General features: G+C 36.8%; 1 protein-coding gene across 1 annotated transcript in view; it reads left to right on the forward strand.

The window, feature by feature from the left end:
• The window catches only part of SNX24 (sorting nexin 24), an 88,707-nt gene that overhangs the window by 60,581 nt on the left and 5,667 nt on the right, over positions 1-22,459 (forward strand). Inside the window, exons 4-5 of the mRNA XM_058823239.1 lie at positions 20,550-20,644; positions 21,756-21,788. Coding sequence (XP_058679222.1) covers positions 20,550-20,644; positions 21,756-21,788 — 128 coding nt within the window. The remainder of the gene's footprint in view (positions 1-20,549; positions 20,645-21,755; positions 21,789-22,459) is intronic.

Consider the following 22,459-nt stretch of genomic DNA (forward strand, 5'->3'; position numbering starts at 1 on the left):
TAGAATTGTGCTGCATGAACTCTCTTATTTTACTCTTACATGTTAGAGTGATCAAAATAAATTTTACTCAGTTAAGCACAGAACTTACATTAGTAGTTGTGACAGATTTAGAAACCATGTCTAAGTGCTTGTTCCCTTTTCATTATACTGTGTATCATAATGATATTGTATTACATTCTTTGCCAAAGTTAAGATGAACATCAAAGTGTACTAATCATGCACTTCCATACTGTGAGAAATGGTCTCTGTCATGACTATACATGCTCAGAATAAGTGGAAAATGTTTAAGAGGAGAGAGAAAGAAATTAAGTTCTCTGTCTAAGTCACAGTCTATGAAAGCAGAACTATGAGTATTAAAACTCACAGGCTGGCACACTCCTCTAATCTGCTGATGACTATCCCATACTAAAGTATGAGACAATTCATTTAGCTATGGTAAAAGAAGTCACCTTCCTTTCCCTGAATGCAGCTCCACATTTGATGTGTAGGCAGTAAATTTTCTCTTTCTTTAATAGATATTTAATAGATTTCCTTAAGGTCTTTGGCGAAGGTGGAGGGAAGTCAAAAAATGTTTGTCCATTGTAATAAAGAAGGAAGAAGGGGACAGTAATTCCTGCAGTATTATTATCACCACCTGAAGTTTGGTAGAACGATTCAGGTTTCCCCCATCTTTTTAATCAATCCATAGCATTTTTAAAATATTTTCAGTTCCTTTTCTGTGCTGTTTTACATAAGGTAATTCTTATATTTAGGTATACAAATGACTATTGCTTTTTTAAATTGGACTTTCAAAGCAAGGTAAATCTTAAGGGCTTTTTCTTCAAAATTAGTCCGTAAAGTTAATGAATTGCGAATAAAGGGATAAACTTATTTTCTGCTGAAGGAGTATTTTATTATTGCAGGTGTAGTGTAACACACTATGTTTCATTAAGGTTGTTCAGTAGTATACAGCACTAAATTAGAATATAGTTTAGACCTAGATTGCATTGACCTTATACAATCTGGTAGCATTGTTCTGCATACACTCTTTGTGTGAGTGAAGATCCACCATTAATATTCTTTACGCATTTATAAATTGCACATGAGGGCAGGGAGAAAATGTTCATGAAGAAGTGTAGAATTCTTTTTTTACATCAGGACTTGAATCTGCACATAAGACACAGCCTGTGTTTGGAAGCCAGAGGAGGAAAACAAAATATGAAATAACTGAACCATTTATTATGTGCTATGGAAAAAGAACTCCTTCTGGGGGAAAAAGTAGTGTAGGATCATGCTACGTGTGTAAGCAATGTTAAATAAATCCTTATACATAAGGAAGCTGAATTAAAGCTTGATTCTAGTGTGCCATAATAACTTTATTGTCCAATATAGTTTGTATCATTTAACATAGACCATTCTGAAAAAAAAAGACAGAAAAACAAGCAAACAAAAATCCAACAAGCTGTGGAACTAATCACAGGGGATTAGATACTGAAAGATGCTGAAATAAACAAGCAGTAATTCTTGAACTTCTGGTTTAGATGTTGAAAGGAAGGAGCATAGGAACAGAAGAATTCTTTGCAAGAAGGACTGCTAAGCAAAACATGAGAGTTGTTCTATCAGTAGCTAAGAGAGGTGAGCAGAGGAAGAGGCAAATAATTCTTCCTCAGACAGGTAATGGCAGAGTAGTGAGCCTTCTTCTTTGGTTCTGTAGTAAATTGAATGCTCCTGCATTAGGTGTAATTCCCATGTGTCTGTGTGTGTGCTGCCTTTTCTTGGCATTTATGCAGTCTTAGATGACTCCTTTCTGAAAGTTGTTGAAGGATTTCAAGGTGAAGTAAGGGGGGAAGGTCCTGTGGTCATGGGTAGCTTAGAAGAATAACAAATGCTTGTTATCTTCTCTAACATTGTCTATCTCTACCCATATCACTTTTGATTGTCTTTTTTTTTCCTCCTGCTTATTGTCTGTGTTCTCCAAATATAATATAGATTTAGTTACATGTGAAAAAGCTCATTTTACTAAACCCATTCTTTGCATAATTTTTTGACTGAGATAGTCTTGGATTTCTGTGAAGGTACATTTGCAAACAAAAACACATTGAGTGATGCCTAAATTTATAACTCTGATATGGATTTTTTTCTGTAGACTTTGAAAATATGGACATTAAAATAAGAAACTTCCAGGGTTACTTTTGATAAACACTTTGAGTTATATATAAGAAAATTTTCAAGCATTGATGTAAAAATTGAGGCTTGTGGTGCAGTTTCTTCTTTTTAATTTCTTAAAATTGTCTTTATCTAATATACTTTTTCTTCTGTAGATGAAAAAGTTTGCAGAAACAAAGCATGAAGCAGAAGTAGAACCTTTAATTTCATTAGGCATGTTGTAACTGGCGAAGATTAATGTATATATCTCTTGCTAATTCTTTTCAATTACTCAGTTCATATAAATTCCCAAACCTTGTTAATTATGCTGAAGTCAGGTGGTAATTTTTAACAGTGTTTCCACAGCAAGGGAATTTTCCTGGTCTAACCTTGCCCTCCTGTAGAAACTCTCAGCAGATTAGGCATTCTGACTCTAGTCCATTCGTTTTCAGCACAAGCCTAATTGCTGCCGACTGCCTGCCACAGGTACCCTGGTTATTGTACATTTAAGGGATGCAGGTTCTTCTGAGAACAAATAAGGAAAGATTAATTGTTTGTTTTGTTTCATCCCAAGAGAAATGTGGGAGCTTAATCAAGAAAAATAATTTCTTCTGTTGATTTGGCTTATTTGTGGAAAGGGATAATTGTATAGAGGCAGGCATAGAGCTATGCATTTTGAAAGAAATTTTGCCATTTACCTACTTGGGAGGCAAAGATACAGCAAAATGAATGTAACACAGCATTGGAATTGATGGGGATGGTTCGCATTTCTCATAGTAAGTAATTTGGCTGCTGGGCTTTTATTTTAACCAATATTGCTAGGTGGTGTTGTCATTTGTTTTGTCTGCTTCTTTGGATATCTAATCAAGTAGGGGGAAAAACGCTTTTCCAAATTGTCCTTAATTGCCAGAGCACGAAGTGAGCTAAGCACTCAGGTATTTCCAATTAAAGAACTTGTTTCCAGCAAGCACCATTAAATCTATCTTTCCCAATCTGATAAATAAGCTATCAAAGAGTGGAACAGATTAATTGAGAGCAATTAGTTCAAAGCTCAGTATAACAGGCTGAACCAACATTATCAATGAATGCAAATTTTACGTAAAGCAGTAAGAAGTACTGATGCAGCAAAATTGAGTTGAGAGTAGCCACTAAGCACAAAGAAAAATTTTAAATGTGATACAGAAATAAAAGACATGGAAGAAACACAGATCATACAATTCAGAAACATCAGAAGATTTATTCTAATTGCATCTAAAGCATAAGAAAGCCCTGCATATACTTCAGCACTTGTGTTTGTAGACACAGTAATCTCCAAGTGTGCTTTGCTTATGTTAATAATCAGTAACCCCTGTGTTTGGTAGAGACTTATCTTAGACACTGTATTTTGATTCCCTTTTAGTACAGGTTTGTATTCCTATGCCTTTTGGATGGTTGTTCCTTTCTTCCAGCTGCCTGTGCATGCCAAATTGCAGTCGTCCACATGGTGCAAACATCATTCTGCATCCTCTGGATGTTTCTCTTAATGACAAAATAGAAAAAGCACCTGAATGCTGGTGTCAGCATTTTGACAGCACGCATCATCATGAGGAGAAAGTCTCTCTGCCACCTTAGATATTGAAATAAACTCATACTCTTCAAGTATAAATATGTTTTAAATTGTTTTACGAGTTTTTTGCTTGTTGATAATTGTTTTGTATACTCTGCTTTGGAGTAATCTACTCCATCAAGAAGGGGCCACATGAAATAGACTGATTTCTTCAGTTTTTGTAGAACTACTTTGGCTAGGTAAGTTGTATTGCTGCTCTGTGTGTTGACATCATTCCCATAAATTGACAGCACAAATATACCAGCTGCCACAACTTTTAAAACTGCTCTCTTAGAGCATCAGTTTGTGTGGTGCATCTCTGGCCTTTACAGCAGCCATGTAGCTGGAGTCTACTATTGCAGAATTACAGTTTTAAAATGGTTGGATAAAAATCTTATTTCTTATGCTGTTGCAACTCACTGGGTACATCTATTCTAGGAAAATGAAAAGGTCAGTGATAACTTTCCCAATAAAACCTTCTGAGAAAATGTCATTCCACTTATGTGTATCTGACTGGGAGAGTTCATCCTCCATTTTTTGAGCTTCAAATTTTTTTATTTCTGGAATATCATCATCATTAGAGGAATTCAACATTCATAACCATGATAGTATGCTGTCATAGCAGCTCATGAACTGATGATAACAAGCATGCTTTAACAGACACAGAACTTTGAATACAGGTAATTTACAGTATTTTTCTTTGTATCCTTGCTGGCAAGTCACACCTGAATAAGATCACAGCTGTATTCTGTGTAACCATGGTCTTCTGAGCAGCTTCTCCTTAATGCTGGATTCTGAAAACCTCAGATTATCTCCCAAAAATGATGAAGAAATTAGACAGGTGAAACTTCTCTTAGTTTCTCCAGATGCGGCATTCAGATCTCCAAGTGCACTTTCACTATGGGGTCCAGCTCTCACACATAGTTCAGTGGGAAAGGTTCCTGGTGTAACACTCATAAAGAAAAGCATGCACAAAGCCACAGGAGAGTATGGAGGAACAATGGCCATGCACAGAATTCAGAGTCTGCAGTCTTGCAACCAGCAGCATTTAAGCAGCCATCTCCACATTATCCCATCAGACGTTTCTCAGTGTATTTGGACTCAGTCAAGGTCAAGCAATGATATGCGCTAACAGTTTTCAACAGCAGCAGTTGTATAACTTCACAGTTAAGAAGCAATTTGTGTTTCTGTAATGATATTGTATTTAAATGCCATGCAGTAGTGCTTACTTGCCTTACAGGGGGAATTTTTTTATAATTAATCAAATTCAGGCAAGTTTAATTATGTGACCTGAATTAGTTATCCAGTTTTAAGTGCTGGAATTACAAGAACAGGTACTGCAGGAGCAAGTTACCACAGAATATGGAGGTCTTTTCATAGTATTGGAAATAAAGATTAGCAGGTTTTATGACAAATTTGCCCTCTAATGTTATAGGAGGCTCTTGATAACTGAGTTCAATGCAGAAACTCAGGAACTGTATTATTAATGTAAAAGTATAAACAGCATTTTCGTGAAGAGATCCAGCAGCCAGGCTTGACATTTCAACCCAAATTTTAAGTGGCAAATATTTCAAAAATAATCAAAATTTCTTTAGTTTGTCAATTATTTTTGCCCAGTTTTACAGAGCAGTGATGTTCACCAAGGAAGTCAGAGAGAAGTCTCTTATCAGACTAGACTGATGGGTTTGTTATTGTGTGTATGGAGACATGTAAATTATTTTTCCTGTAGCATATTTGCCAGTTATAGCCACTATATTATCTTTTTTTTATATCTATAGCAGATTCTTTCAACTTCAGATTCTTTCAGCTCTCCATCTTTCAGCCTTTTTTTGTTCTTTTTTTTTTTCCCCTGGTATTTAATTTTGTCCCTTTGACTTTATTCAATCTTATTCAATTCAATCTACATGTAAGTTTAGTATTGTCTTCTGATGATCATGTATTGAAGGTCATCTCTGTGGCCAGTCAAGAGACAATGATAGGTGTTTTGTGGATTTCAGATCTACTATAAATCCTTTCTGAACTGTTACACTATATCCACATCTGGTGGCATACTCACTTTTATTTGCTCATCATGGAGTCTAGAGTTTGATTAATCTTTCTGTACCACTCTATATAGTACTGTGTTGCCTCATTGAAGCACCACGAGGTGTGACTTAAATAACACTTTTACCTAGCTTCAGATGCCACAGCTTTCTTAAAAAGTAAATTAGAGCCTTCAGAGAAATAATAACCACTGGGAAGAAAAGGTGCAACACCACATTTTTTTACTAATTCTTCTTGTATGGAAAACATGGAGACCAAATATTTGTGCCAAAGTGAGTAATAGAAATAAGGAAGATTGCTGTCTAAAATGCCAGAATATATGTATGATTCATTAATCTGTGATACTCAGTTTCAGCCTCATTTGTGGAGTTTACTGACCATAATTAAGTAGTTCTCTGGTTGCTGAGTGAGGAACATCAAGTAGTTGCTAAATGAGAATATAGCATCAAGAATATGGGATTTATAGAGAACATCTTGGCATTCTTGCAGCATTCTAATGTTATGATATTTTTTAACGGAAGTATAGATAACTCTTCTGCTTCTGTTAGCAGGCTAAATTGTAATATTTTTTCTCTGTTTTGGAGAAGTTATTCCTCTTTCAATAACAAGAATGTGGACAGTTTTTAACCAAATCAGAACATTGTTCACAGAATTGCTATGGTGTGACAAGTGCAGCCTTCCAGCTGATGCCACTTGTGTACCATCAGCACAGAAAGGTAAATACGCATTCACTGACCAAGTTAGGATGGTCTCTTTTCACAAGTAATTGCATCATTCCTCACTTTTATGAAGGACTCCCTTGCTGGTAAGTTTTGGGAGGGACAAGTGTCAAGGAGTAGAACCATAATGAAGTACCTGTGATTGAGCAAGGATTACATTGCTCTGTTAATTCTGTTAAAACTTGTCAGTTTGCCACCCAAATAAATGCCTAGACTGCGTAAAACATGGAGCAGAGTGACCTCTAGAAGAAAAATCAATGGCAATTCATATTTCATACGTCTATAATTGCTTGTGAGAGCATGGCAGCAGTTTGTTTATAGAGCAGCTTGTTTTACCAGGGATTGTTTCCTGACTTTTTCATCTTTCTAGTGGTGATGCCTCACATGGACTGTGAATTACAGCTAGACACAGCAATAGACAAGTTTTATTGGTGGTGATTTTTTATTATTGTTTTCACATTACTGTCTTCAGAATTGCTGCAATGTGTTCTGTTCCAGCCAGTGCACTAATCTATAGTTACATGTAAATCGTGTTCACATCTGTTCCTGTGAAAGACTCATGAAGCTGTTTTTTACCTTCTCTTTAGCAGGCAAGGCTCTATCCTCCATGAAGTCATCCATTTGCTAGTATTTTAGCCATCAAACTGATTCCATTGTATGGCCATCATTTTTAAGCAATTTGTCAGAGAAGCAAGGCATTCTCACAGTCTGCTAATTTAAAGATAGAATTTTGAAAATATCTTTTTTCACCCTGCTTTGCTTTGTTTTTGTTTTTTTTTCTTTTTGAGAAGCTGTTGTAAGATTTGTATCCCCACTGAGGACCGAGATGTCATAGGGATAGAGAAAATGCCGCTCACTTTATGGATTACTGTTAGGTCAACAAAACTTTGGCAGCATTGATTAACTTGACAGTGAGTACAGCAGTACATTTATCACTTATGGCTGTGCTGTAGAAAATCTAATAAGAGGCAAACAATTCCCTTTAGAGCAGTAACAGGTTCACTGTGGCTAACGGTGCATGCACTGGAAATTTCTGACTTTAAATTATACCCTTGCTGCTAGTTGGGTCATTGACTCCAAGCTACTGCACTTTCACTACTATGTTCTGTATTATTAATTTGATCAAAGTTGTTTTGGCTTCTATAAATGTGTGCAAGCCATATATTGAAGTTCATATAAACTCATAAGCATTTTTGAAGAAGGGATGCGGGAGGAACATGATCCAAACTACATTATACAGTTGGTTGTTACCACTACAAATGTTTCGGGTCTTACAAGGTAATAAAAGAAAAATTTTGAACTGTCGCTTATAAACCTGCCTCTAATTCACCTATTTAAATAAATCCTAATCCCAAATCTATCTTACATTCAGTAAATTTCATTGATTGTTCAGAGGGACTTTTTCCACATGTGTGAATATGTTTTTTTTTAATTACCAGTAATTACCTTAAAAATTCTATACACATTGATTTACAGATATGTTCTTCCAGTTGCCTTCTTTTTGCAACAATAATGAGAACTGAACTGGTAATGAGAGAATTTTATTTTGCCTTTCCTACGTAAAAGTATTGCTGCTTGACTACAAGTTACTGTTTGGTTATAATCTTATGGTGAAATAGGGTTTTATTCAGTATTTCTTGGTTTTATTTTAATAGAACTTTTCTCAAAGCCTGTGCATTGGAAAATGTCTTTGCATTGCAAATATTTTAAAAATCAAAGTTTTTTGGTTTTGTTTTTTTTTTTTTTAATTGTACTGATTAGTTTTCTTAAATTAAAGCCCTGCATAAGATACTCTTCTACAGAAGAATATCAAGCTTTTTTTTTCAGTTCAAATAACCAAATGTATGTAAAGGTCACATACCCAGATAATTGTGTTTCTAGAAATATGCAGGAAAGAAGATTGAAGAGAATTTGGTGTGAAGTGCGGATCAGAATACAGAGTGTGCAGCTTAACTTGTGGCTTTGTGATACAATCTGTAAAATTGCTCTTCAAAGGAGAGAGTAATTTTAAATTTTTTTTAATGTCAGGATATCTGGTACACTAAAATAGAGAGCATTTGTGGGGAGCAGCTGTTATTTCAAGTATTTTATGTTATTTTAGGAAACTGTTTAAATTGGAGGTTTTGTTCTGCAGTATCTGTAAAAATGATGTTGTTTCCTTTGTTGGGAGAGAAGTATTCTACTCGAATCAATTGTCAAGAGGCTTAATGTAATAAGGCAGTTTGTGGTCTGACTAAAAGAAACACTGTGCAGAAGAAATTCCCATAGCAGTTTGTTTTTAACAGAAAAACTGAGTTCACCTGAACCATAAATACATTGAAAACTGAGGCTTAATAAGGTAGAGCAGCTTCAGAAGGAAGAGGGTTTGTTGTCCCATTGTAATGACTACAATTTAACCAAATATCTGTGTAGTGATAGTGGAGCTCTAGCAACACCGTAACAGCTGATTCTTTGCAAGAAAGGATCAAGCAAGTTGACATTAGTAACGTTTGATAGTTCGGGGGAAAACGCAACCAAAATAGTGGCTCCCTTTTTTTTTTTTTTTTTTTTTTTTTTTTTTTTTTTTTTTTTTTTTTTTTTTTTTTTTTTTTTAATTTCCAGGATAGAAGTTGTGTTGTTCACTCTTTTATTGCGTTTTATGAGACACATTTCCACACTTTCTCTTGGGTTCATACAACAAAGGAGTTACCCTACTGGCTGCCTTACTGAACAGAGACCTGGTATTGATTACCTATCACACTGGCATCAGAACTACTCTTAGGATTCAATTTTTTTGTTGTTTTGCATATTTTATTGATCAAAAGTGGTAAATGAGCATCAAGCGTGCAAGAAGACGATGAATTGTTTACTTGCATAAAATAACCTTTCAATAAGGGAAGATGCATTGCTCACACTTTTGGTGCTGTTCTGCTGCCCGAAGCAGATGGCATTCAGCTGCTATTGATTTGCTCCTATAGTTACAGAGCAGCATGTAACAAGGCATGCTCATTTCTCTGAAAGAGAGGTGAGGTTTTTTTTGCCAGGGTGGCAGGAGTGAAAAAAGGAAGAATGGGGGGTTATGAGGATTGTTTTAGGGTTGTGGGCTTTCTACAAGAAAAACAGGGAAGTCTTGTGTGAACAAAAAGCAGGAGTTCTGTGTTTGCAGAGGAAGGGAATTACTTTGTCCAGTTCTGACAGTTCTGATGACATTAATTCCTGAGGCAGATTGAATTCATGAGCAAGCAAGTACTTAGGATTTTAAAAATAGCCAGAATTTAGCATTTCAGGCTCCACACCACTAGTCTTAACTGCTGTGGTTTTTTGATTTATACATGTTTCGTCCTATCTGTGTAAAGACTGTTGATTCATTAGCAAGACAAAATCATACTGCAATATGTTGGGATTGATTATGCAAACAGGTAATTTAACTGAAGAATACAGAATTTAATAATTTGCTGCTGGATCTCTCCTGTAATGGAGGACATGCCGGCATGACATGAAAGTCAGCTTTCTCTGAAAATGTATGTGGAAGGATATTTAATGCAGAATTTTGGCATGAACAAGATCTCTAATTCTTTGGCAGATTTTAAAAAAATGCATATATGTGATAGAAGAGGATGTCAGCAAATACAGTATAGGCATGTTTGTTCTAAGCCAAAACATTTTAGTTAATTTGTAGTCTTATTCCTGACAGAGTAGTTTAGAGGGTGATGTTGAGGATCAGGATACAGTCCTTGGTCAGTCTCTTTTCACATAGAAATAACCCATCTGTCAAGATCCACAAGTGTTATAGTGTGAGAGCTAAATTCAGACACGTGGTGACAAAACTGGACAAGTGTTTCATATTAAAGCCTTTCTTGCTCACCTGACTGTTCTGCAGTGACTTACTGCAAGAAATGCTTACTGTTGCTTTTGGACAGTCTTGAGCATTTTCCTGTTCTTAGATTATTTAGGAAAATAAAATTATTTACTCCATTATGACTGCTCTACTATCCTCTATTTCTTTTGTATTGTGTTTCTTTTTAATGAAAATAATGACTGAGTAATGACCCCTGGCAAAATATTGTCAAGCAGAGTTAGTTATTAGAGAGCAGAGTTAATTACTTATCAAGAATTTAATTTAAACATGCATATCAGCATCTGTTAAAAATGTACTTCTGTTCTCTCTGACATTGATTTCAGTTTGCTTGTGTAATTTATGAAATTCTGGTTTATGCTTTAATATCCATATATTTAAGTGTCATTACATCTTGACCATTTCTTATGATGTTTCTATAGCATAAGCAGGCAAGACATTGTTTGTATCTTTGACTTTAACCTGTTGGTTCCAATACATAGTAGACATTCCTTATGAGTGTTTTTCAAAGCAAGGAAAACAGATGTTTTTTTAATCAATTGCTAATACTATCAGCACAGCATTTATTGCATTGTTCTAAGTTGATTTGGTCTTGCTCTCTTGTGGGGCAATGGAAATGTTTGAAACATAAGAATGTTTACAAACAGCAGTTAATACAAAGAACATGGATAAGTGTGTGTTTTTAAACAAGGTTTTCTCTTGCTAGGAGAAGGCCCTTTGCTTTCACAAATTTTAACAAATACATTAATATTCTAGTTCTATACCTGTGATATCTATCTGTACTGTTAGGACTGACTCCAGTTTTCTTTTTTTTCTCTATTTCTAAGTTTGTCAGTGGTCACAATATACTTTGTGCTTCTTTGCCATTGTTAGCAATCACCCCTCAAGTGCAGAATCAAGATATCAGAGTAAATTGTTAGCATATTAACTATTCAGATGTAAAAAAACCCAACCAAAAAACTCAGCCCTACACACAGATTTTTTACCTTTCTTTTGCTAATTAAGGTAAGTAAATGTCTTGCACACAGCATGTATTTTCTTGTTGACTAAAATTTAAGTAAGCTTCAGAATTTTTAAAATAAAGCTTGCCAATTTCATTGTAACTACACTTCCAACATTACGAAACAGCCTGGAGTACTTATTCAACACTGTGTTTTGTGCTGAAAGGGCTACCAACACTCAAAACTAACAAACAAAACCCAAAAAACACCACTATATAAACCTAAATATATTTCGCCAGCTATGTTACTCCTGTTTTACCTCTGCAAAAATGACATCATTGAGTTCATTAACCCCAGGTGAAGTGAATTCCCTGGGCTTTCTACATTCTCTTGTTTGGACTTCGGAGTGGGTACCTGCTGCTTAGTCTAATTAGTTTCAAAGGGAATGTAGAATCATTTCTCAAGAGTTTACCCTGACCCAAAACATCTGACAAGAAAATGTCAGAGATACAAAATAAGAAGTTATTGTAGAGTTGAATAGCATTTTTGTTACAGTGTCTTGTAGAAATAATGCAGATGAGAAAATCCTGCTCAGATGACTTTTAAATTTTGATACAAGATTTGCATGAAATTGTCATTCTTGTGGAAAGCAAGACTTGTTTTCATAGATAAGTTCCTCAGACTTAGCAAACATGTGTCTCTTCCCTTCTGAGCCAAGCCAGCAAAATGAGTTAGAGCTGTGGGAGATTCCTCATGAAGCTAAAAAGAAGTGAAACTGCTATTATAGCCATCAGCAACTCACTCCCCCAATTGCTAATGGCCATTCTAAGGTCTATCATTGTTTTGTTACATTTTTTCCAGTATGCATCAGTCGGAGCAGTGTTCTCCTAACCTATCTTATAACAACTTATTTATCTTTGCAAGGATCTTGCAACAACTTATTTATCTTTGCTGAGTTTGCCTTAAGGCTTTTGGTGGGGGGGGGGGGGTGGTGTGGTTTGTCAAAAGATTTTTAGAAGTGAAAGTAGGCTCTGACCTTTCAAGAGCTGCAGTAGGTATTGAAACAGGGTCTCTTTCCTCTGTTATTATTTATAGTCAGTAACTATCTATCCAGAGTCTCTCTGTTTCAGTAACAGCAGTTCTGTGATATGTTTCCATTCACATGTGTATATGTTTGTTGCCAATAATTCTACTCCTTATTGTTATTACTATCTTCCTGGTACAGGCATATCACTTTAATACCCAGTTCTCTCATGGTACTCTATTGCTATCATCATTATTATTATTATTACTATTGCTATTGTTGTTACTGTCATCATCATTATTACTGTAATTTTTTTAGTTCTCTGGTTCTAATGCAGATATAAACAAGATGTTATACACCATTGTTAATCCAGAAATGAAAAAGTTTTCTTTGAAGGAATACTGTGCTCCTGCTGATGCATTACTGTTAAAAGCAAATACCTTTCTGTGTATTTTATGATCTCAACTATGGAAATGCTTTGATGAGGATTCGAAAAAAATGGAAAATAGAACTGTATGGTGGGTATTCTGAGTTTAAATCTCACAGTCATGAATGCTGATGGCTTCACAATGGCTGCTCATGTCTTGAACAGACATACTCTTTGCTGGACAGCCAGGCCCAGAGAGTGGAGGCCAGCTCCTGGCCACTCACAAGTGCTGATCCCCAGGGCTCAGTGCTGGGGACAACCCTGTGCAAAGTTTTTATCCATGATCTGGATAGGGGGATCAAGTGCACCCTGTGTCAGTTTGCAGATGACACTAAGTTGTGTAGCAGGGTTGATTGCTGGAAGGCTCTGCAGAGGGATCTGGACAGGCTGGATTGATGGGCTGACGCCAGCTGGATGAGGTTCAATAAAGCCAAGATCCGTGTCCTGCCCTTGAGGTGTTACAGCCCCCTGCAGTGGTACAGGCTAGGGGCAGAGAAGCTGGAAAGCTACACAGCAGAAAAGGACCTGGGTGTGCTGGTTGGCATCAGCTGAACATGAGCCAACTGTGCCCAGTTGGCCAAGAAGGCCAATGGCATCCTGGCCTGTGTCCACAATAGTGTGGCCAGCAGGAGCAGGGCAGGGATTGTTCCCCTGTACTGGGCACTGGTGACACCTTGAATCACAATCACACCTTGAATCCTGCATTCAGATCTGAGCCCCTCAATTCAAGAAGGACATTGAGGCACTGGAGCATGTCCAGAGAAGGGCAATGGAGCTGGTGAAGGGTCTGGAGCACAAGTCCTCTGGGGAACAGCTGAAGGAGCTGGGCAGATTTAGCCCGGAGAAAATTTTTCTCAGGGGGCACCTGATCACTATACAACTACGTGAAAGAAGGTTGTGGCAGAATGGGGGTTGGTCTCCTCACTCAGATAAGAAGTGGCAGGATAAGAGGAAATGGCCTCTACTTAGGCAGGGGAGGTTTAGATCTGATGTGAGGGAAAATTCCTTTAAGGAACAGGTTGTCCAGCATTGGAACGAGTTGTCCAGGGAAGCAGTTGAGTCACCATCCCTGGAGGTATTTATTTAAAAGACATAAACATGGCGCTTAGGAACTTGATTTAGTGATGGATTCAGCAGTGCTGGGTAAGGGTTGGTCTTAAAGACCTTTTCCCACCTAAATAAGTCTACAATTCTAAGAAGGTTGTCACATATTAAGTAGACAGGGATGTACACTAAACCCTGATACTTAGAGGAAGAAGGTTAGGACTTGCAAATTTGAAAAATGTAGAACTGACATTTCCACTTTGAAGTAGATTATGTATTTTTGATAGTATTTAATTACCTGGTCAGGTCTGTTGCAGGGTTTTGCTTCTTTTTCCCATGCAACATTCTCCCTGATGCACAAGGATCAGCATCGAAGGAGGGCAGTACCTGACTGACAGAAAGCAAAAACATATCAATTTTGAAATTTCCCTGGTGTTATATTTTGCAACTACATTTCTTACACTTATCTTTCTTTTTCTTTTTTCTCTATTTGTCTTGGTAATCTTTTTCCTTTGTGTTTTCCAAAATGTAATGTATAGGTAACGGATGTCTCATAAAGCTCTGGTAGTGAACAGCAGAAACTTTGTGAACAGGGAAAATACATGGACCTCTGGTAATATGAATTGTGCTGTGTGCAGGCAGTTCTTGTGGCTGGTTTGTACCTAGAGTGTTTTATGAGGAAATTCTGGCATTTACCAGTGACTCTGTTGGTCTGGGGGGTTGTGTAAGAGATCTCAGATGCTGTCTGTCTCAGGTGAGCATCCTGGTGCTCCATGGCACTGCCAGTTGGATCTTGCCCTGGGAGAGGGACTGGGTAAGTGAGGCGCCTTGCTTCTCCTGAATGTTCAGCGGGGTTTTTTTTAATGATAGCATATTTGTATTTAGTTCTTTTAAGCTTTTAGAAAACAATACTGCAACCTACTGTGTATGGTAATAGTAAATATGGTTGCTTTTTTATAAGCCTTCTTCCCCTGTCCTCTTGAAAGAACTTTTCCAAGCCTAACTATAGAATTTCTGTATCTTCCTAGATTTTCTGGATCTACTGATTTATATATATATATATAGTGAGAGAGGCAGAGAGAGTTATCTAAGGTATTCCTGCACGTTTGTAATCACCACCACTATTCACATTGTCTTTATTACTTGTTAATTTTTCACGTCCCCAGTGGTTGCTTACTTCTGAAAAATACTTCAATTTATACATTTTGAAATCAGCATCTAATTTTGTGTCTGTCATTAGTGGATATGTTTACTCTTTGTATCACTTTTTCCTGTCACTTATTTTTAAAAGCTTTTCTTGTTCCTGCTAAGTTTTTATAACGTCATTAACTTGGCCTGTCCTTTTTTTTCCCTTTCTGTCTGTTTCTTTTCCTTTTGCTCTGTTGATTTCTTCATTTCTCATCCAGTTTTGTCTTAACCTCCAATCCTTTGAGCAGTGTCTCAGGAAATTGTATTGACCGCTTCCTTTCATTTGTATTTTTCAAAGGAACCATTCTTGCACTTTGTTTCTAATCTTTCAAGGACTAGTCTCCTCTTTTACTGAAGAGAAGTTCACAGTTTGCTCCCACTAAATTATGTTCCCAGTTTTCTGGAAAAAAAAATTCAATATTTTATTTTCACATGAAATGGGTTATATTTGTAGGCTTAACCACAAGTCTGCACTTAGTAGTTAAATATTAGTTGGAACTGTAACTGTGTTTTCAGCTACCTTTCTATCTAAAGTGCTCTCATCTTTTGACCTATTTTTAAACAAAAATCAGTAAGCTGCCTTGGGAGTGTAAGTTATAGACACTGTCATGAATTTCTGCATACATATTTCCACTGACGATCTAGTAGTCTTTTAAACTATTGGGCTTCCCTTTCATCTAATTTATCCTTTGCATAGTTTGAGATTACTGTGATAGATGGATTTGTAACTCATGAGATACGAGGGGAGTTTTAAGCTCACAGGAAGTATCCTCCAGTCTTGAGGTTCAGAGGTGCAATTCCCCTCTGTCCTTCTTTTTTTAAACTCTTGTGACTTTACATTATATTTCAGATACTTCAGCTGGAACTTCTAGATCTTCATTGGATGTATTTTGTCTTATAATCCCTATAGTCAGTATTTTTTCCCTTTCAAAGCTCCACTGCATGGATGTCACTCTTACTGTTGACTTCCCTTTGATACACAGTGTGGGAGTGTTAATTAGCTCATGGTTAGTATGGAACCTCACCTCTGTGTTGTTGTACATGTATTGCATGTTTCTTGAAACTTTATACAGGTTTTAAAGCACGTTTGATAACCTTGTTCTGTTCTTACATATGTGAATACTTGTGGTAGTAATGAAAAGTGGAAATTCTTTTTAGAATTAATCTCAGTTAATAACGTCTAACAAGCCTCACTGAACAAGGGAGTGAGTTTCTTCACAGTTCTTCACAATGGATATTATTATTGTATCTGCTATTACTTTAAAAAAGAAAAGCTTAATCATTCAAGTCTGGTTCCTTTGTCTACTTGGTTTTTAGCTAATGTGTTCTTTTGATAACCTTTTTACCATTTCATGGGACTGTGTAAAGCAGTTCAGGAAAAGCAGGTTAATAGAAGAATATAGACTCTAAAATGTTCTAAAAGATGTGGATTTTGGTCCCAGTGGAGACTGACACTCCAGCCTACTTACTGTAGCTGGAATGTATTGATTTTCTTTTCCCCCGTTTTAGCTGCACCACTGAATTAGGTATTGTGAAGCATCTTTCCCTGTGAAGAGAGGAAAAACTGTCATGAACTTTTTCACCCTAACAGTACAGCCTTTCAAACTAAACCCGACTGAATAGAAAAGTCTGTAAAAACCCTGTAACTCAGCTCCCACTCTCTTTTTTCCCTTTCCCACAGTTCTTCCAGCAACCTCAAGAAAGTGTGATAGATGACTGTAAGAAATTGATTTTAAAATATTTCTTTATTAAAACCAGCAATAATAATAATAATAATAATAATAATAATAATAATAATAATAATAATAATAGAAAATTCTGCATATCTGTGGCATGATCTCTGAAGGTTAGCAAAGTGGTCTTGTTCAGGTTTTCAGCGAGATGTTCAGTTACTGTTATAATTGGCTGATGAGTAGGTTTGGGCCTAACTAGAATGCCAGTGTTCGATTTCACAGTGTCCTCTGTGAAGATATGTCACCATTTACCCTGGCTTTAGTGACAATTTTCTAAAAAGGAAACTCATGGGAAATCATTATGCTGTTTATATGTCTCCCTTGTTGGAGAGCATTATCCTGTGATATTTTAGCACTGTTTTCCACTGCATGATGGCATCTAGCTAAGGTTAAGGCAGAACAAGTCCCTTTGCAATTTTGTGACTGTATTTTACTTACTGAAGGAGAAAAGATAACCAACAATTAAGTATTTGAGATGTCACTGAAAGAACATGTGCAACTAATCAATGACATCCTTAGGGAACATGATTTTATGAAACTGATAAGGTAGAAAAATCTGGGATTTTATGATTTGTCTTACATAATAATAATTGCACCCTTCCAATGAAAAAGACGTTTCTACTGATGTAAACATCAGACTTTCCCTTGTGTTGTGTTGTGTTGTGGGTTTTTCTCCTGAAGCACAGAGTAGTTCATTAAAGTGTGACAGTAAGAGATAAATACCCTTTACAATTTTCTAAGAAAATATGGCACTTTTAGTTCAGCTGAAATCAATGACTTGAAAAATGTCTTTCTGGAGTCACTTCCCAAATCACTTGCTAGAGGTTGTATTATGTTTAGCTTTGGGGGAAGAGGGAGTTTTATTTCGTTTAGGAAGGAAATACACATCGTGGGGATTTTTTCTTAAATTAGCTTACTTAGCACTCTGGGGCCCATATTTGAAATTCATTGCTATGATCTGGATAGAATTTGGATGCAACAAAAATTCACATTACAAAGAACTAAGTGTGAGTTTTTATTTCTTTGAAAATATTTATCTTTCAGTTTCTGACGGCAGAGCAAACAAGATAGCTAGTCATGCCTACAAGCCAGTATCATATATTCACTTGAACAAATGCTGCAGTTGAGCATATTACATCACAAATTATAGGTAATGGTTGAGAAACTTTACCTGCTGGTTCCTTTTCTGCACACCTATCATGTAAAGATCGTCAGGTTTGCAAAAATATGGATTTCTTTCGGGTTTTCAGACAGAAGTAAAAACCCTCTTGTGTTATGGGTTGTTCCAGGTAACTTAAGCCAATTATAATAACATTTCTGATTTAAGAGTTATTTGTTTTAACTGAAATAGGAAGCTGAGAATGCTTCAGGTTTTTTTTCCTATATGCACTCGCCTAATCCATTGTGGCTGGTTGGTGCTTCTAGAGGTTTTATTTTGGTATTGGTTGGTTCGGTCGATTTGGGGTTTGTGTGGTTTTTTGTTGGCTTTTCTTTGGTTTAGTTTAGTTTTGTTGTTGTTGTTGTTGTTATCAGGCTTTTTTTTTCTCCTTTCCTTTGGTTTCTACTGTGTATTTTAAATGGCAAGATTATGTCCTTGCCTCTTGTTGAATCAAAGCCAATAAAGTCAAGCCAGAAGATAATTTGCCACCTATTAGTATAATTAACTTGTAAACTTCATATTTTTATTTTTAATGCTTAAAAGTCCATGTCACGTTATATTACATCACTTGCAAAATCCTCCTTTGGTCAATGCAGTCATTCCTTCCTTTATAAAATTCTGGAAATGACAATATTCCCAGTCAGCAGAGGTGGTGTACAAATACAATGCAGTGCAAAATTGCCTTTGCTTCTCTTCAGATTCTACATTTTCAAGTTTAGTGATCACTCAAGCAGAGTTATTGACCACTAACAAACTGTATGGCTTAACAGATTAAAATGGATACTATTTGCTTACGTTTTTTTGTGAAAGGTATGTGGTCAGGCCAAGATTAGCAGAGCTTGGGTTGACTTGATACATGTTGTGGGGGAAAAAAAAAAACCCAAACCAAAATAGAATGAGATATTCTCAAGTGAGTGGAAGTAGAAGCAAATAAGCTTGTAAGACCTGTCAGTAGTTTTCCTTTATAAAATGGTATATCCTTCTGTTCTTCCCTGCTCCATTCAGCAGCTTCAGCAGGCAGCTCAGCTTTTAGAAAAAGCTGTCAAGAGTTTAGGTATGAAGTTGCACATAAGTACTGGATGCCCTTAAACATCTTTCTACAAATTTTTGCGGTTCCTCATCGCATATAATTAGCAAGATGGTTTTATTTGAGCCAGCCATACACATTTCTATGCAATTCACACACTCTCTGAATATGCATCTACCTCCACACCTTCTTTTGTGCATAACGTGAATGCAGAACGGGATAAATTTTTCAGCAGCAGACTGCTGATTTTGCAGAATGCAAACAGAGTGGCATTTTTAATGCAGCATCTTCATATAAAGGTGAACTGAAAGGCTTAACACTTACCAACATCTTAGACTTCCTTGTTTGTTATATCCCTTAAAATCTAGAACAGAAAAATTTAAAAGCTGCATTTTTTGCTGAACTTTTATTCAAACATTTTAGTGATGGCCTCAGCTGTTAAGAAAGTATAGCCTCTGAATTCAGACTTGTAAATGTAAAATAAAAAAATATCCAGTTCTCAAATAGTTCTGGTTTTAAATGCTTTTAAGTCCATTACGTCTTATGTAATTTTACTATTGAGCAGGTTTTCCTTACACAAATAACCAAACCATTTGCTATAAAACCTGCTATAAAATCTAGATGACTTCTAGATGTCTCTTCCAACCCTTCTTTTTTTTTATGGTCCTGCTATCCTCTATATACCAGTGTCTCCCTTGTGATATTGTAATGTAAAAGAATACACATGCAGGAGTAAGTTACCTTCTGAATGTAAGAGTAATGTGTCTTTCCAGACTTGTTTCTTCTCTATATTTATTTCTTTTATCATGGGGTGGGAAAGTGAGCAGGATGAACATGGAAAGCTTTGCTTCTAGGAGTTAATTTAATTTTAAATCCAGCAAAGTTTCTTCCATACATACATTCACTTCAGGTCAGGCCTTTGTGAAGGAAATCTCTTTAAGAAAGCTTATGGCTTAATTTTTCTTGTGAAGTACACGTTTTCAGAATGCATGTCAGTATGAACAGTAAAGAGATAGGGGCTTTATCTTTCAGGTGAGACGGTTGAATTTATGAACTGTTTTTCTTTGCCTTGTGAAAACTATAGATCATCTCATCTAGGGAAAAAACAGAGGAAGTAGCCTGGGCATTATGTGGCTGTTGTATCATGGTTGTGGAAGAATGTGGCAAGTCTGGCCAGCAGCTGCGTGGTCAGAGCTTTGTCAGAGCCGTAGGGCAGATACATGGAGTGTATTGTAAGCTGACCTGTCAAGCCAAGCAGGGAGTTTCCCTTGTTGTCATTTACCAAGACGTGCATTAATAAAACTGCACAAAGTGAAGATTTCTTCTGCTCACAAGCCAGATGGTAGTCTTCTGTGAGGTGAACATGAAAGCACTAAGCTGAGGCTGTTTTATATTTTAAATAAAGAACTTTATTCACAAATGAGCATGCCAGTAACTTAGTTCCAGAATCTGACATCTCTGCTTGAGAGGAATATAGGTTGGCACCACTGATGGCAGGTGAAAAAGAATATAGTAGCATAAGCTGATTCATCGAGAACTGTGGTTTTCCTATCAAAATTAGGCATTCCAAAATTGGTGTAAAAATGGAGGACTGAAAAGTATTGCAAGAGAGAAATTTTGTTTTAGTAGCTTGAATGGAACTGTACAATATCTAAAATTTTTTTTTAAACTTTGGTTTCTGTTGTGCCTTTTTTTTACAGACAGTCATTTTAGAAAATGAAGAGCTCCCTAAGATATTTCTCGATTTTCTGAATGTTCGTCATGTACCTACCTTGCCAAAAGCAGAAAGCTGTGGGTAAGCTCTCCTTTACTGAAAAATATATGGAGGCCAAAAGGCCCATATCCACTCAGTGCTGATGCAATTCCATTGACTTAAAATGGTCTTGCTGCCAACTTTAACACTGTAAAATAAATGGGCATTAGGTTCATGTTAAGTATGTTTATATATCCCCAAAAGGTCGTAAAATAAATCCAGCATGTTCACGACAGAAGGGAAGTTTAATGTAATATTCTTGGAAAGCAAAGGAGAGCTTAGATGAGAAAAATATGACTTTCTTGTAGATCATGAAGTATCTACTGACATGTAAGATATTCATAAGCACTTAGTAAAATTGCATAGAAAGCCTTTGCATGTGTTTTATGATCATTGTATCTGCATAAAATAGTGCATCATTCCATGATAATTTCATGATCTCACTCTGTGTATTCAAAAATGAGGTTCTTTCACCTTTCTGATGACATTACCCCAGTGACCCGATTGCCCATCCCTGGGAGGTGTTCCTAGCCAGTGGCAGAAGGGAATCTTGGGACGATGAGTTTAAGGGCTACAGAAATACCCAAACCAGTATAACTGGAAGCTCTGTTACCATCTGCAGCTGTGAGCTTTGTAGGCAGAATTTCTTTTGCTATGTAAGATGATGTGGTTGATAGTTCAGAAGCATTACCATTCTGCTCCCCAGAAAGCCACGCGGCCCTTTTCCACTTTGGGGCAGGCTGTTTGGATCCATAGTAGTGAAAAGGCAAATTTACCTGAAGATGATTTTGAGGCCCTTTTATCCTTGGAGGTCTCTATGGCACGGGGCAGTGTCCAGAGTGACTCAGAAGCTATCAGGCTTGTAGTTTTCACTTGCAGTTAATGACATCAGCCAGTATCCTCAGTGGAACTACACCTCAGCACTTCACAGATAGATTGATGGAAATTCATCTCTTACAGTAAAATGGATGCTGTCATTTTCAAATAGTGGTAGTTATAAAATGATACAATCTCCCATGTATATTTTCTTATGTGGCATTATGTGGCCACTGACCAGCAAATTGCTCCCTTTGGTGATTCTTAAAGGATTTGGGGGTCTTAATTGTAAAATTAATTTTGTTGTAACCAAAGCTTCCTGTCACTTTACTTGCAGCTCTTTTGATGAAACAGAATCTGAAGAATCAAGGTGAGCTTGATTTCTACTCTTTATAGGGCACCTGATTAATAAACTACTTTAATTATTGCCATTTACTTTATTTGTTCCTTGCAGTTAACAAATTAGAAGTAGTTTAGCATTAAAATTGTATTGGTTTAATATTACCATCAGCTGCGCTATATCTATCCATTTTTAGTGTGGCTTGAACATCCTTATGCTAGTGTTGAGAAATTCTTTACAAAACTGACAGAACAGTGCCAGCTCTCAAATATATCTGGGAATGTATTTTTTGTAGCAAGATTTAGCAGAAGGAATTAGAGATCTGGGTTCTTCCCCATGCATTTGATAGAGCTTCATCTGCATCTGGTGGCACTACTTGGAATGTATATGCACAGAGCAGAGTGGAGAGGGCTGGGGGAGGCTGTCTGTGCTATGGCTAAGGGTGAGAGTCAGGCCTGGGGGGCTTCCAAGGGCTTCTCTCCACAAGTGATGGATTCAGCAACTGCTTTGGGGGCTGTAAGAACACGGTGGCATTTTGAGTCAGCTTGGTGGCCTGGAGAGCCTATGGAGCCGGGCTGTAGGTAGTATTGTAGCCTGCATGACACCACGCGCCAGGGAGCAGAGCAGCATCAGGAAGTCTCAGAGCTGCAAGCCAGTCCTCCTGGATGCAGCCCCTTTACTCCAGCTTGACATTGAGGGTA

The sequence above is a fragment of the Ammospiza caudacuta genome, chromosome Z (assembly GCF_027887145.1).
Source record: "Ammospiza caudacuta isolate bAmmCau1 chromosome Z, bAmmCau1.pri, whole genome shotgun sequence".
Taxonomy (NCBI): Eukaryota; Metazoa; Chordata; class Aves; order Passeriformes; family Passerellidae; genus Ammospiza; species Ammospiza caudacuta.